The 15,897-nt window shown below is 37.8% G+C and overlaps 1 protein-coding gene across 1 annotated transcript; it reads left to right on the forward strand.

Moving 5' to 3' along the window:
- LOC107627017 lies at window positions 435-1,679 on the forward strand. The gene has a single exon (XM_016329899.1). The coding sequence runs from the start codon at window positions 435-437 to the stop codon at window positions 1,677-1,679; it is 1,245 nt and encodes a 414-aa protein (XP_016185385.1).

Below are 15,897 nucleotides of genomic sequence, written 5' to 3' on the forward strand. Positions count from 1 at the left end.
TATTACCTGAATTCTCCAAACCCAAAAATGTTACCTGGATGTCTCATTGCATATTTCTATATAAATTGAATTCGTTGAATTCGAATTAAGGTAGTAAGTGTTAAATCGAATCTAATGGATTCGAATTGCTTGAAGTTGTGATTCAAAGATAAATCGAATTCAAACAATTCAAATTAGGGCATCCTCTACTAAATCGATTCTATCAGCCTCGATTTATATGGACTACACTAAATCGAATCAACAAGGGTAGTAAATCAAATCTATTAAATTCGAATTACAGTGAGTATTAGCTTTGATAAATCGAAACTATTAGATTCGATTTACTATGAAATATTCCATATGCATAATTCGAAAGGGATTAATTCGATTTAGTATAGTCCTAACGTATATAAATACGAGCTAAACGTGAATTTTTTACCATAGTGGGACTCACAATGGCTAGTAATGAGAGTTTTTTAGTTCTGGTGCACTGCAGAGGGTCCATTAAGAAGAAAACGCAATCGAAAATTAAATTTACTAATGAGGACCCGCTGAGTGTTTGCCTCAAACCTTCGACGAGTTTCACTCAGTTTCAGAATACTATACTCCAGAAACTGGAGTTGCATGGCATAAAACGGGTGGAGAATTTATTCTATAGAATCCCAATTTTTGTGTTGCACGATGATGTGAAGTACGATTCGTTCGTCATCGGAAATGATAAAGATTTACAAGTTCTATTCCATTGTCATCGTCATTTTCCAGAGGTGAGGACCCATAAGTTGTTGGTGAAGCTTGTGGATGTGGTATGTAGTTCTGGAGGTTCAAACCAGAATCCTCAATCCTCAAGAATGCCAGCCTGCTCTAGTTCCATGCTTGTTGGTGTCTCGTCAGCTATTTTGGTGATTGTACCTAAGGCAGTTTTAGTTGCATCTCCATCCTTTGTAACTAATCTGAACTGCAGTCCTCGCGGAAGAATAGGTAAGACTGAACCATTAGGTGAGGCTGCGATTGCGATGCCCAGTACTCCTATTATGGTCCCAGTTTTCAGAGAGGATGGAGTACCGAATGGCGTTGAGGATGTACTGCATGATGATGATGATCATATGGAGCCAGCCATGATAGCTGATGATAGTAATGATGACATAGCAAGGACTACTCCAGTTGTTAGTGGAAGAACATCTAATTTAGGAACTCATCAGTACCCTCCGTATTTTTCAACTTTGGACTTGGATGCCATGGGGCAGCAAGGGGATCCGGGAGTACTTGTTGGTTTCGGGGCCAAAGATACACAAAATACAGTAACTGTATCTGAATTCCAAGTTGGTCATCAGTTTCAGGATAAAGAGGAGATCGTATTAAGCGTGAAGACTTATAGCATCCGCTGTGGGGTTGAGTACAAAGTGTTGGAATCTGATCATCGCAAGTACTATGTCAAGTGCAAGGAGTTCTGCAACAGGTGCACATGGCTCATTCGGGTTAGCCTCCGCCAGCACAGAGGTATTTTGGAGGTAAAATGGTACAATAGTCTACATACTTGTCTAGGCACGTCGATATCTAGTGATCACAAGATACTTGATTATCATGTCATATTGGCCTTCATACTACCCATGATTAGAGCTGATGCTGCCGACTCGATCAAGGTATTGCAGAATGCACCAGAGGCACACATCGGGTTTAGACTAACTTACAGGAGGGTTTGAATGGCTAAACAGAAGGCTGTGGCATAGATTTACAGAGATTGAGAAGATTCATACAATGATTTACCGCGATGGGTACTGGGTGTGCAGATCACGATGACAGGTAGTGTGGCAGTTTTGAGGATAAATCCTACACGGGTTGGTTGGCAAGTGAATGACTCATCAGCTTATTTCCATCGGCATTTCTGGACATTCCCACCATGTATCGAGACCTTCCGTAATTGCAAGGCATTGGTCAGTGTCGATGGGACCCACCTATATGGCAAAAATGGTGGTACACTGCTTGTCGCGATTGCTCAGGACGGCAACTCCAATATCATTCTTATTGCATTCGCTCTTGTAGAGGGTGAGAATACAGAGTCGTGGTCATTCTTTTTATCTCACCTTCAACAGCATATAACGCCTCAACTGGTTATTCTAGTCATATCAGATAGGCACAATGGGATAAAGGCTGCATTGGAGGCTTCTGATGGTGGCTGGCTTCTGCCTAATGCATACTGGACATTTTGTATTCGTCACGTGGTGACGAATTTCTCCCTGAGTTTCAAGGGCAAGGATGTACGGATGTTTTTAGTGAATGCTGCTTATGCTAAGACTGAGGTCGAGTTTCACTACTAGTTCAACATCTTCCACTCCGAAGATTCTGCAATGTGTGACAGGGCCAATCAGATTGAGTATGTCTAGTGTGGAACAGGGTTGATGCTGAAACCCACCAAACTGCGGCAGTACCCGATCAACCTGATGCCACTCTATGACAGCAAAATAGATCAATGCTGTTGCAGCCCTCCACAATGCCATATGCCGTGGCTTCAATATCTCGGAGTGCACCACTTGAATGATATCAGGCAAGCTATATGGAATCCTTCAGTAAAATAGAGTTCACTTTTCCTTCGTTGAACTCTTACATATATGTAATTAGAACCCAAATCAGTGAATACAACTCGATGTGGTATTTGATGGATGTGATGCATTGTAAATGATTGCAGCAAAGGACAATCGAGTTGTAATGTTAAATAAAAAGAATAAGTTTGAGTAAGAACAATTATCAAATTATCAAAAGAATAATAATAGAATGACTACATTAAAAAATATCATAAAAAATTATAACTTGTACCTTAAAAAGATCAATGTCGAATAAAAACAAAGAATGTATTCTTATTCTACAAAGTAGTCCAGAAAAAATAACAAATTAAAAAATTAAACAAAAAATGTTGGCTCTTAAACCTATACTCATAAACCACAAAAGAAACATTGTATATAACCTTTAATATCAATATCAATTTGATACTATATGACACACACGTGTAATAGAGTGAATATTAACAAAGCTATTAACAATTTTGATCATATTTATGTCTAATTATATTAACAATGCTTGCCCATTTCCTTTATCTGTGGTGATGGAGTGGAAAATTCCAAACTTTGTGACAATATTTATGTAGAGAAACTTCCGACTTCGTTGGGCTGTGATGGTCGCTAATGGTTCCACATCAATCCATTTAGTAAAATAGTCAATCCCTACTATAAGATATTTTACTTGTCCTAGAGCTTGAGGAAATGGTCTGAGAAGATCGAGACCCTATTTCGCGAATGGCCATGGTGAGGTAATGCTAATGAGCTCTTTGGGAGGTACGACATGGAAGTTGGCATGCTTCTGGCAAAGCGGACATTTTTTGACTAACTCAGTCGCTTCTCTTTGCAAGGTTGGCCAAAAGAAGTTAGCTTGGATCACCTTCTTGGCTAGTGACCGGACTCCTAATTGGTTCTCACATATGTTATTGTGTACTTCCTCTAGGACCTCTTTGGTGTTAGTGGTTGAGACACACTTTAATAGAGGTGTTGATATTGCTCTTTTGAATAGAATATTATGGATTAAGGTGTAATTTTGTGCTCCCTTATGAGTCTTCATGCTTCTTTTTCATCTTCAGAAATTATATCAAATTTAAGGTAGTTGACTATGAGAGATTTCCAACATAAATTTTGGTTGAATATAGCCATTATGTCCGAGTTCTCGTCTCCTTTTGACACTGATGGTGGGTGGAGAGTTTCCTGGATGAGACTTCTAATGTTGCCCCCTGGCTTGGTGCTGGCTAACTTGGAGAGGGCATTTGCTCAGGTGTTGGATTTCCAAGCTATGTGTCGGACCTCTCTTTCTGAGAATTGTGTTAGTTGTTCTCGTGCTTCTTCTAGGTACTTCTTCATGTTGGGATCTTTAGTTTGATAAGTGCCATTAATTTGGAAAGTTACTATTTGGGAGTCACTAAACACTATCAACTTTTTTGCCCCAACTTCTTTAGCTAGCTTCAAGCCAGCAATCAAAATTTCATACTCTGCTTAGTTATTGGAAGCAGGAAACTCGAACCTTAGTGATAGTTTTATCCGAGTTCCTTGCTTATTTTCTAGGATGACACCTACTCCACTTCTAACTTTGTTGGATGATCCATCTATATATAAGCTCCAAGTTGTCGGACTTCCTTGTCTTTTAGTGTATTTGGCCACAAAGTCGGTGAGATAGTGAGACTTGATTGCTGTCTGAGCTTCATATCTCAAATCAAACTCGGACAATTCTACAGTCCATTGTAGCATCCTTCCTGCTATGTCCATCTTTTATAGAATATTCTTCATGGGTTGATTAGTTCGGACCTTTATAGTGTGAGCTTAGAAGTAAGGTCAGAGCCTACAGGAGGTGAGGATAAGAGCATATGGAAGTAGATAGGTTATTGTCCGTTCTCATCTTCTTCGATCAGGCCAAAGCTATGGCTCGGCTCGTCACTTCCAGGTAGAGGACGAGCTCTTCTCCCGCAATGGGTTAGGTAAGTATCGGGGGGTTGGCTCAGAAATGCTTTAAAATTTTGAAAGTTTTTCTCGCATTTCTGGATCCATTCAAATTGATTCCCTTTTTTTAGTATCGAATATAAAGGTAAAGACTTCAATGCTGATCCTGCTAGGAACCTGGATAATGCTGCCGACCTTATATTTACTTGTTGGACTTTTTTGAGATAAGTCGGACTCTTCATCTCTAATATTGTTGTGCATTTGTGTGGAATGACCTCTATGCCCCATTGGGTAAGCATGAAGCCTAAGAATTTTTTGGTCTCCACTGCGAAGGAATATTTTAAAGGATTTAATCTCATTTTATGTTTTTTATTGTGGAGAATACCTCGAAGAGGTCGGACAAAAGAGTGAAGTCGTCCTTCGTCTTGACGAGCATGTCGTCCACATATACTTCCATGAGTTTTCCTAGGTGGGAGGAAAATACCTTGTTCATCAATCGTTGATATATGGCTTTGGCATTCTTTAGTTCGAAAGGCATTACTACATAATAGTAGTTAGCCTTAGGAGTGATGAAAGAAGTCTTTTCTTGTTCTGATTTATACATCAGAATTTGGTTGTATCCCGAGTATGAATCCATAAAGGACAAATACTGATATCCTGAGGCCAAATCAACCAGGGCATTAATGCTTGAGAGAGGGTATGGATCCTTGGGGAAAGCTTGTTGAGGTCGGCGTAATCGACACACATCCTCCATTTTTCATTCTGCTTTTCTACCAGAACTACGTTAGCCAGCCATAATGGATACTTTATCTCTCTTATGAATCTGACTTCCAATAGTGTCTGCACCTGTTCTTCCACAACCTGTGTCCTTTCGGGACCAAGTTTCCGATGCTTTTGCTAAACAGGTCTGGAACCTGGGTAGATGGCGAGTTTATAAGACATTAGGTTGGGATCTATACCAGATATATCGGAGGCTTTCTAGGAGAACAGGTCAAGGTTTCTTCGTAAGAAGCCAACGAGCTGTGATTTTAGACCCTCCTCTAGGTTGGTCCCTATACTCGTTGTCTTTTCGGCAAGATCCCGGATATGCACCTTTTCTATCTTTTCTTCAGGTTGGGGACGTAGTTCTTCCCAAGTTCAAACACCGCTGAGTTCGATAGTGTTCACTTCTTTTCCGCTTGGGCTTCCTTTTAAATTAAGGCTTTCATTGTAACACTTTTGTGCCAACTTTTGATATCTCTTTATGGTGACAATTTCTTCTACAGTGAGAAACTTCACACACAAGTGAGGTGTAGAGACAACTGTTACTAGTCGATTTAAAGTGGCCCGGCCTATTAGGGCATTGTACACTGACATGACGTCGACCATAATGTAGTCGACGCTTAACATCCCAGACTTCGTGCCCTTTCCAAAGGTGGTGTATAGAGAGATAAATCCAAGAGGTCGGATTGGCATATCCCCCAACCCGAAGAGGTTATCTAGGTACACCTTTATATCCTTTTCTTCTAGCCCGAGTTTGTCAAAAAACAGGCTTAAATAGTGTGTCTGTCGAACTCCCTTGGTCCACCATAATTCTAAGGAGATTTGCAATGGCGAGGATTACTGTTATCATTACTGGGTCCTCATGGCCAGGTGTCATCCGTTGAGCATCTTCTTTGGTGAACGAGATGGTTGGTAAATCGGAAATTTTGTTATCTTCCCTGACTTGGTATACTTCTTTAAAATGCCTTTTACGTGAGGATTTTGAGATTCTTTCTCTGACAAACCCTCCATTTATCATATGTATGTGTCGTTCAAAAGTTTGCAGGGGCATTTGGTGCGTGAAATTAGAACTCACACAACTGAACCGGCAAGTGCATTGGGTCGTCCAAGTAATACCTCAGGTGAGTGAGGGTCGATCCCACGAGGATTGTTGGATTGAGCAAGCAATGGTTATCCTGCAGGACTTAGTCAAGCGAATAGAAAAGGTAGTGGTTGTTTTAGGCGCATGAAACAAAATAAGAACGAAAGTAATACCGAATTGACGTAGAACTAATAATGAGAAATTAGTTAAGGTCTCGGAGATGCTTGTTCTTCCAGATTAATACTTCTTACTGACTATTTTAATGATGAATGATTCATTTAATGGCAAGGCTGTAAGTGATTAAAGCCAGGGTTAGTGGTCATTCGATCTAAACGAGGGTGAAGCTCACGCAATTCAATCTCTGATGGTCCTACTCAAAATGTCACAGACAAGGTCAAATCTTCCGGATCAGAGAATGAAGCTCAGAATTCTAGCCTTAGCGCCACAAAAACCTCAATTACCCATGACTAACGAGATTTTATGTCACTTATCCCAATTAGCCCAGATACTCTGTTGGAACCTGCGATGCATTCTCAAGCTGCAGCTCAATACTATCCTGTCTGGGACTCGCAAGAACTCATGTAGAATAAGAGGTCATACTTCCGTTCTACCCCAGATTCACAAGGATGAAGATCGACATTGCATCATAGAATAGAATCAAACATATATTAAAATAGAAAAGTAATGATATTAATCCATTGGAATGAGCAGAGCTCCTATCCTTAACTTAGGAGGTTTAGTTACTCATGCTTTATAAAGAAAATAAAGAAGAAGGTGCAAAGTAATGTGTCTGTGCTTCTCCCCTCCTGAGAGGCATGATCCTCAGGAGGAAGAAAGTCCCTTATTTATAATAAAAACTCTAAGACTAAACCTAAAAGATATTGTTTTTAATTAAAAATTACAAAAGGAAAATAAAATAAGCTAAGAAGTGCTAAAATTCACTTTGGGGCCCACTTGGTGAGTGTTTGGACTGAGCTTGACGTCCAACTTGGATGAGTGGATGTTGAACGCCCACTAGGGGGTGTCCACGCTGCCTTTTGCTCCCTTGGTACCGTTGAACGCCAGTTTTGGGTGTTCAACTTGGGGGTTGGTCCTTCTTAGGCGTTGAACACTAGAAAGGGAGTAAGTTGGGTGTTCAATGCCCGTTTTGGGCAGTCCTTTCCAAAGAAAAGTATAAACTATTATATATTAATGGAAAGCTCTAGAAGTTATCTTTCTAACACCATTGAGATCGTGTCAATTGGACCTCTGTAGCTCAAGATATGTTCATTGGAATGCACGGAGGTCAGGATTTGACAGCATCTGCTATCCTTTCTTTGCCTTTGAATCAGGTTTTGCTAGATTTTGCCAATTCACCCAAAAATCACCTAAAATCATAAGAAAAGCACAAAAACTCAAAGTATCATCCAAAATGTGACTTTTCCATCAAAACATTCTAAAACTTAATAAAACTTAATAAAATATAACTAAAAAACACTAAAAATACTGTGAAAAAGCGTATAAGAAATCCCGTCATCAGAATACCAAACTTAAACTGTTGCTTTTCCTCAAGCGACAAAAAACAAGATAGGACAAATGGAAGAGAAAAATAAAATAGGTCTCAGAGTTGTCAATGAAGCTTAGTTCCAAATACTGAATGGGACTATTAGCTCTTTTCTTCTGAACAGTTTTGGCATCTCACTTTTCCTTGAAGCTCAGAAATATTGACATCCCTTGGAATTAGAATCCAGATGATATTATTGATTCTCTTCTTTTAGCTTTTCTTGATTCTTGAATACATCTTCTTTTTGGTGCTTTGTACCTTTGAGCCTAGTCGTAGCTCTAAACATTTTGTTTTCAAGAATTACCACCGGATACATAAACGCCATAGGCACTTAACTAGGGGAACCCTTTAGATTCGAATTTAGCTTTGCTTAAATTCCCAAACAGTGGTGCCCAGAGTTCTTAAGCGTAATCTTTACCTTTGGATCACGACTTTAACTGCTCAGTCTCAAGCTTTTTACTTGACACCTTCACACCACAAGTATTTAGTTAGGGATAGTAGCTTATTTGAACTTTTCAGGCCAATTTTTGACCCTCCTAACCATTGATACTCAAAGCCTTGGATTCTTACTCTTGTCTTTTTCTTTTGAGCTTTTTATTTGTTTTCTTTTTTCTTTTATAAAATTTTTTTCTTGTTTTTTCTTGTAGCTGCTTTTTCTTGCTCCAAGAATCAATATTTTTTATTTTTCAGAGAATCAATAATACTTCTTTAAATTCACTGTTCTTCAAGAGCCAATATGCTCAACTTCAATATCAATTATGCACAGTTAATTCATACATTCAAAAAATAAAGATAGGGCCACCACATCTTAAGTAATTGGAATAACCCATGATATAACTCGAAATCTTATGCATTTTACTACTTCTTTTTCTAAAATTTTCTTTTTAAGCTTAGTGGGCAATTCATGAGACATCTTTAACCATGAAAATTTTTTAAAATTTTGAAAAAGATCATGCAAAAGCTAGAATAGAAAATAGAAAATAGAATGAAATACTGAAAAACAGAAAGAAAATGAGGTATGAAACTCAACCACCTCAGTGCTGATGGTTGCTCAGGCTGTGCTCTTCTGTGAAGATGATTCACCTCCCCTTGGTGCCATTGATGATAATATACACCTAGAGCTCGCTTTGCAACACCAAACTTAAAAAATTTACTTTTCCCCAAGCAAAGAAAACTTAGTTCCCTATTAGCGTTGTACGCCAGGACTGCTTCCTTCATGGGCGTTGAATGCCTAAGCTTTCTTCTCCTTTCTGGCATTGAACGCCAGTAAGGGGCACCCTCCAGGGTGTTCTATTTCTCCCCTATGCGTTCCTATTTCTGTTCTAAGTGTTATACATGATCATAAACGTTAGAAAAACTAAGAAAACTATGAAAAATAATAGAAAATAAAATAATATGAAATCAAACTAAAATAACAAAAAGAAAATTAAAAAGAAGAAAATACTATGTGATACTTATGGTTAGGTTTCTTCCCAACAAGCGCTTCTTTAATGTCATTAGCTTGACATTTGATTGTTGAATTTCTTCCTCTTCTTCCAGTTGGTTAAAAGAAATGACTCCATGGGAGAAGATGAGAAGATTAGTGCCCTCGGATGTGAATTTCTTCTAACAAGCTTTCTAGTATTGTTATCAGCTTGATTCTCCTTGCTTGTTAGGGTAGGGGTTAGATTGCTTTTGGCTGACCTTCTCTTATTCATGGATATCTACTTTTGTTCCTTAGTCACAATCCCCTTTTTAGTACTTTCCTTGATTATCTTTACCACAATGAATTCAAGACTTGGTTGTTGTGTGATAAGTGGAGTGTACCCGTCATCAAGAACTTTTTGAATTGGTGGTTCAAGGAACTCACCCTCTATGCCATTCTCTGCTTCTTTTTCAGTGGGTAACCTCTTCATAAGTGCAGCAGAGCGAAGTTTTTGCTCCAAAATCTCAGCAAAAAGAATATTAATTTGTAACTTCTTAGAGCCTTCCAAGGATTGTGAGTAGTGCTCATCCTTGGTCTCCTTTTGAGGCCTTTGAGAGTGTGGTACTTCAGGCTTTCTTCCCATAAGAGGGGCGTGTAACAGTGTGCTTCCAGCCTCTTTTTGAGAATCTTCTTCATTTAGTTCCTCAATAGTGTGTAGCACCTTAGGCTCAGCCTCCTTGGTCCTGATGAGGGCCTTGGGTAATACAGGATGAGTGTCCAAAGTGACTGGAAAGGGGTTGTTAGGGTGCCAGGGGAGAACGTCTTTTGAATTGATATCTATTGTCCCCTCTCTGGGTGATCAACGTCCATTCTACTCCCCTTCAGGCGTTCAACTTCCCCTCTACCCCCTCTGGGGCGTTCAACTTCAATCCTGCCCCCTCCTGGGCATTCAACTTCAGCTCTGTCTGCGTGATTCTTCCGCCCTTGATTAAAAGCCTGAGAATAAGTGGCATCATAGGGGTTTCTGAAGGAATTGTCCATGCAATTAACCTGCTCAGGTGTCCACTGGCCGTAGTTGTGAGTTTCACCTTGAGGGAAGTTAACACTCATATCACAAGGAGTATTTGGAGGAGCACTATGAACCTCAGCAACTTGACTTTGCATGCTACTCGATTGTTGGGTGCAAATATACATTTGTTCCAACATAAGTTCCTTCTCAGCAATCAGTGTAGCTATAGTCTCCACTTCGTGAGCTTCTATCCAAACTGGAGGCCCCTCAGATGAGTGTATGTACTGGTAAATTACCACCCTTTCGATGAGCTCCTGTGCCTCCTCAGGCATCTTCTCCATGTGCAGAAAACCACCTGCATAGTGATCCAATGACCTCTTGGCCATCTCACAGAGACCTTCTTAAAAGATGTCTATCTTGACCCAATTTGAGAACATATCAGGGGGGCATTCCCTATCAACCGCTTGTACCTCTCTGAAGCATCAAAGAGGGACTCGCTCTCTTCCTACCTGAAAGTCTGAACGTCTGTTATTAACTTAATCAATCTCCCTGAGGGAGAGAACCTGTTCAGAAATTTGTTAACAAGCATATCCCAAGTGTTCAAACTTTCTCTGGGTTCAGCATGCCACCAATTCTGTGCTTGACCCCTCACAGCAAATGAGAAGAGTATTAGCCTGGAGACTTCAGGGTCTATTTCATTAGTCTCTACAGTGTCACAGAATTACAGGAAGTCAGAGATGAATTTATTGGGGTCTTCTTGTGGGTGTCCATGAAACTGGAAATTTTACTGCATTATCATGATCAGGTCTATGTTGACCTTAAATTCATAGAAGTCAGGAGTGGAAACTGTGTAAGAGCCCGGAGTTCTCCTGATTTGTGTATTCTCCTTCGGATCCATAGTGACTTTGGTGTTCCTGCATACACAAATAAGAGCAAAGAAAAATGGGAGTCTCTATGTCACAGTATAGGGAGGTTCTAGTGAGATATCCAAAAGAAATAAAGTAAGATAAAATAGTTTACAGGAAGGTTCGAAAACAAGAATGTAAGAATCAACACTAAAGGAAGACCAAACTTAAAAATTAAAACAAGATAAAGCAAACAATTAATTAAAAAGATTTGAAAACAAAGATAGAAGATTTAGTTTTTAAATTATTTTTTGAAAATTAAAAAGAAAAAAGTCAAATAAAGATTTTAAATTTTAAAATTAGAAAGAAAAAGTCAAGAGAAGGAAACAAGATAAGATATGATTTGAAAATTTAAAGATTGGAGATTTGATTTTGAAAAGTTTTTAAAATTGGAAAGAGAAAGTCAAAGAGAGATTTTGAAATTCAAAATTAAAAAAGAGAAAAACTAACAAAATACTAAACTTTTAAAGTTTGAATTTAAAAAAAAAGATAAGATAACAAAATTTTAAAATCAAAGAAAAAGATAAGATAAAGATCAAAGAAGAAAAGATAAGTAAGAACATTAAATTTAAATAAAAAGATTACTAACGGGATATCAAACTTTAAAATTTTAAAAGGAAATAAAGAAAAAATATCAAACTTAAAATTTTGAAATTAAAAATAAGATAACTAAATTGAGAAATGGAAATCAAAAGATAGACAAGATAAAGATAAATAATCAAGAAAGATAAGATATGATTTGAAAATTTAAAAATTACTAACAAGAAACACCAAACTTTAAAATTTAAAATTAAAATTAATATAAAGATGCAAGAATTAATCTACAATTTCGAAATTTAAAAAGAAAAGGTTTTAAAAAGTTTTGAATTCAAAAAGAAAGAAAAAGAAGACACCAAACTTAAAATTTAAAATTAAATCAAAATAAGATAACAAGAAGATTTGAAAATTAAATTTTTAAAAGAAAAACATCAAAAGACACTAATCTTAAAAATTTTGAAATCAAACTAGCACTAATTTCGAAAAAATGGGGTAGAGAAACACCAAAAGACACTAAACTTAAAATTTTAAAAATTAATTAAAGAAAATAACACAAAAATTTTGAACAACTAGGAAAGAAAACCAAGAACAATTTTCGAAAAATCCAAGAAAAGAAAAATCAACAAAAACCCAAAAGGACACCAAACTTAAGAAATGACACAAGACTCAAACAAAATAAAAAGATGACTAAAGATGAATATTTGAAAAAAAAATTTCGAAAAGAAATAAAGAAAGTTTGAAAATTTTAACAATAAACACAAACAAAAAAAAAATAGTAAAAATACCTGATCTAAGTAGCAAGACAACCGGTAGTTTGTTAATCTCGAACAATCCCTAGCAACGGCGCCAAAAACTTGGTGCGTGAAATTAGAACTCTCACAACTGAACCGGCAAGTGCACCGGGTCGTCTAAATAATACCTCAGGTGAGTGAGGGTCGATCCCACGAGGATTGTTGGATTGAGCAAGCAATGGTTATCTTGCAGGATTTAGTCGGGCGAATAAAAAAGGTAGTGGTTGTTGTAGGTGCATGAAACAAAATAAGAATGAAAGTAATACCAAATTGACGTAGAACCAATAATGAGAAATCAGTTAAGGTCTCGGAGATGCTTGTTCTTCTGGATTAATACTTCTTACAGACTATTTTAACGATGAATGATTCATTCAATGGCAAGGCTGTAAGTGATTAAAGCTAGGGTCAGTGGTCATTAATTTCCTCTGATCCATACCAAATGCCAGGGTCAGTGGTCATTCGATATGAACGAGGGTGAAACTCACGCAATTCAATCTCTGATAATCCTACTCAAAACGTCACAGACAATGTCAGATCTTCCGGATCAGAGAATGAAGCTCATGATTCTAGCCTTAGCGCCACAAAAACCTCAATTACCCATGACTAACGAGATTTTATGTCACTTATCCAATTTATCCCAGATATTCTGTTGGAACCTGTGATGCATTCTCAAGCTGCAACTCAATACTATCCTGTCTGGGACTCGCAAGAACTCATGTAGAATAAAGAGGTCATACTTCTGTTCCACCCCAGATTCACAAGGATGAAGAATGACAATGAATCATAGAATAGAATCAAACATATATTAAAATAGAAAAGTAATGATATTAATCTATGGGAATGAGCAGAGCTCCTATCCTTAACTTAGAAGGTTTAGTTACTCATGCTTTACAAAGAAAACAAAGAAGAAGGTGCAAAGTAATATGTATGTGCTTCTCCCCTCCTAGGAGGCATGATCCTCAGGAGGAAGGAAGTCCCTTATTTATAATAAAAACTCTAAGACTAAACCTAAAAGATATTATTTTTAATTAAAAACTACAAAAGAAAAATAAAATAAGCTAAGAAGTGCTAAAATCCACTTTGGGGCCCACTTGGTGAGTGTTTGGGCTGAGCTTAGCGTCCAACTTGGATGAGTGGCCGTTGAACGCCCACTAGGGGTGTCCATGCTGCCTTGTACTCCCTTGGTAGCGTTGAACACCAGTTTTGGGCGTTCAACTTGGGGGTTGGTCCTTCTTGGATGTTGAACGCTAGAAAGGGAGTAAGTTGGGCGTTCAAAACCCGTTTTGGGCAATCCTTTCCAAAGAAAAGTAATAACTATTATATATTGCTGGAAAGCTTTGGAAGTTACCTCTCCATGTTAATGTATTTTTCTGCTGTCTTTTATACTTCGTACAAGGAAGTCGAGTGTCGCTTGGATATGAATTGGGAGAATGGCCATTCTTTAAAGCCATTAACCAACCCCATTATTACTGCTTCAGTAGGTAAGTTTTGTATTTCCAAGTAGGCTTTGTTGAGTTTCTCCATATAATCTCAGAGTGTCTCTCCGACTTCTTGCTTTACTCCCAACAGGCTTGGAGCATGCTTCACCTTTTCCTTTTGTACTGAAAATCTAGTAAGAAACTTTTTGGCCAGGTCGTCAACGTAGGTTACCAATTTGGGAGGTAAGTTATCAAACTATTTTATTGCAGTTTTGGTCAGAGTTGTCGAGAAGACTTTGCAATGAGTTGCATCAGAAGCATCAGCTAAGTACATCAAACTTTTGAAATTGCTGAGGTGATGCCTCAGATCAGTCGTTTCCTCATAGAGATCCATGTCAGGAGTTTTGAAATTTTTGGAAATCCTGACTCGCATGATCTCTTCAACAAACAGATCTTCACCTCTCAGTGGGCTTTCCTCCCGATCTGCCCGATTGCTCCGTTTTTGGAGGTCGACATCAAGATCTTTTCCTCCAGCACTTTTCGTCGTCTTGCTTTTTTTTTGTAATTCTTGTTTTGCTTCTCATTGTCGCTACTCGAGTTGTTCTAATCGTCCACGGTGATTGTAAACTAATTCCAGTATTTCCGTCGGATGGGGAAGTTTTTCATCTTCGGGCGGGTGGACCTTCGATTGAATCTGCCGCGATTGAGAGTTTTCTGACGTTCCTTTCCCGTGGGGAACATTTGTTCTTTCTCAAGGTGGAGGTAATGCTAGCGTCAGGTCGTCATGGTAGGTCTCTAGTTCTGACTCAGACGTCTTGTGGCCGTCTTCATACTGGTTGTCCGTCATACGGGGATGTAGACTTCCAAGTCTCCGATAACTGCGCCAATGATCCAAGAGTTACCTGAAAACGGTGATTTGGGTCTAAACGTGAGATCCAGACTCTTTCTGTGGCAGCGTCCGACTTGTATTGGTGCCGAGGTACTACAGTCCAAGTTCCTCGTGAGGAGGTGGGAGGTGGTACCTACAAGAGACTCCGATGCTTAACTTAGCAAAGGCTTTAGGAATGTTTTTAGTAGATTATGATGTGTATATACCTGAGGAGTGTCAGTGTATTTATAATAGGATAGATAACTACCTTTTGGAGTAGTTCTACCTTTGTTGCTGGATAACTGTTCCTTTATCTTGGGAGTTTGTTGAGATCTACCTTCTAGATGAGGTAGATATAAATAGGAGATATTTAAGGAGGTAGTTACTTATTTAAATAAGTAGGGCTGGACCTCCTTGTCGTACCCGACGTCTTATGAGGTCGGACAAGTAGAAAAGGTCACCCTTTTTTTGGTGGCCCTTTATCCTTATTGGTCATGACTTTATTTTGGGGCAGGGTATAAACATATATCATTTTGTCAATATCAGAATCTTTTGTGTACCGATTTGGTATTTACCTCTAATTAGAATAATTGACAATTAGTAGAATTATTCATTAAATGCTGATTTCATATAATTATAAAAAAGATATTTCCTAAAATAAATTTAGACAAGAGATGCAAGCATATTGGCACCAAAATGCACCACGTCAGCATTCTTGACACCAAAATGCTACCTATTTTAGAATAATATAATGATTAGTATAATTATTCATTGAATGCTAATTTTTATATAAAATATAAAGAAGGTACTTTCCAAAAAAAGCCGAGAAGAGAGAGGTGCTATTAACATAAATATCATATAAATGATAATTATGTTTGATTGACAATTATATTTTAATTATTGATAATTAGAATGATCGACAATCAGTATAATTATTTATTAAATGTTAATTTTCATATAATTATGAAAAAGATACTTTTCTAAAATAAGTTGAGAAGAGAGAAGTGCTATTAATATAAGTATCATATAAATGCTAATTATGTATGATCGAGAATGAAAATATAATTATTTACTAAATACTAATTTTCATATAATTATAAAAAAGATACCCTCCTAAAATAAGTTAA

This window comes from Arachis ipaensis, chromosome B02 (genome assembly GCF_000816755.2).
Source record: "Arachis ipaensis cultivar K30076 chromosome B02, Araip1.1, whole genome shotgun sequence".
Lineage (NCBI taxonomy): Eukaryota > Viridiplantae > Streptophyta > Magnoliopsida > Fabales > Fabaceae > Arachis > Arachis ipaensis.

What these genes read in the sequence shown, in the direction of transcription:
- LOC107627017 (XM_016329899.1), top strand. Translation starts at nt 435, where the DNA reads ATGGCTAGTAATGAGAGTTTTTTAGTTCTGGTGCACTGCAGAGGGTCC.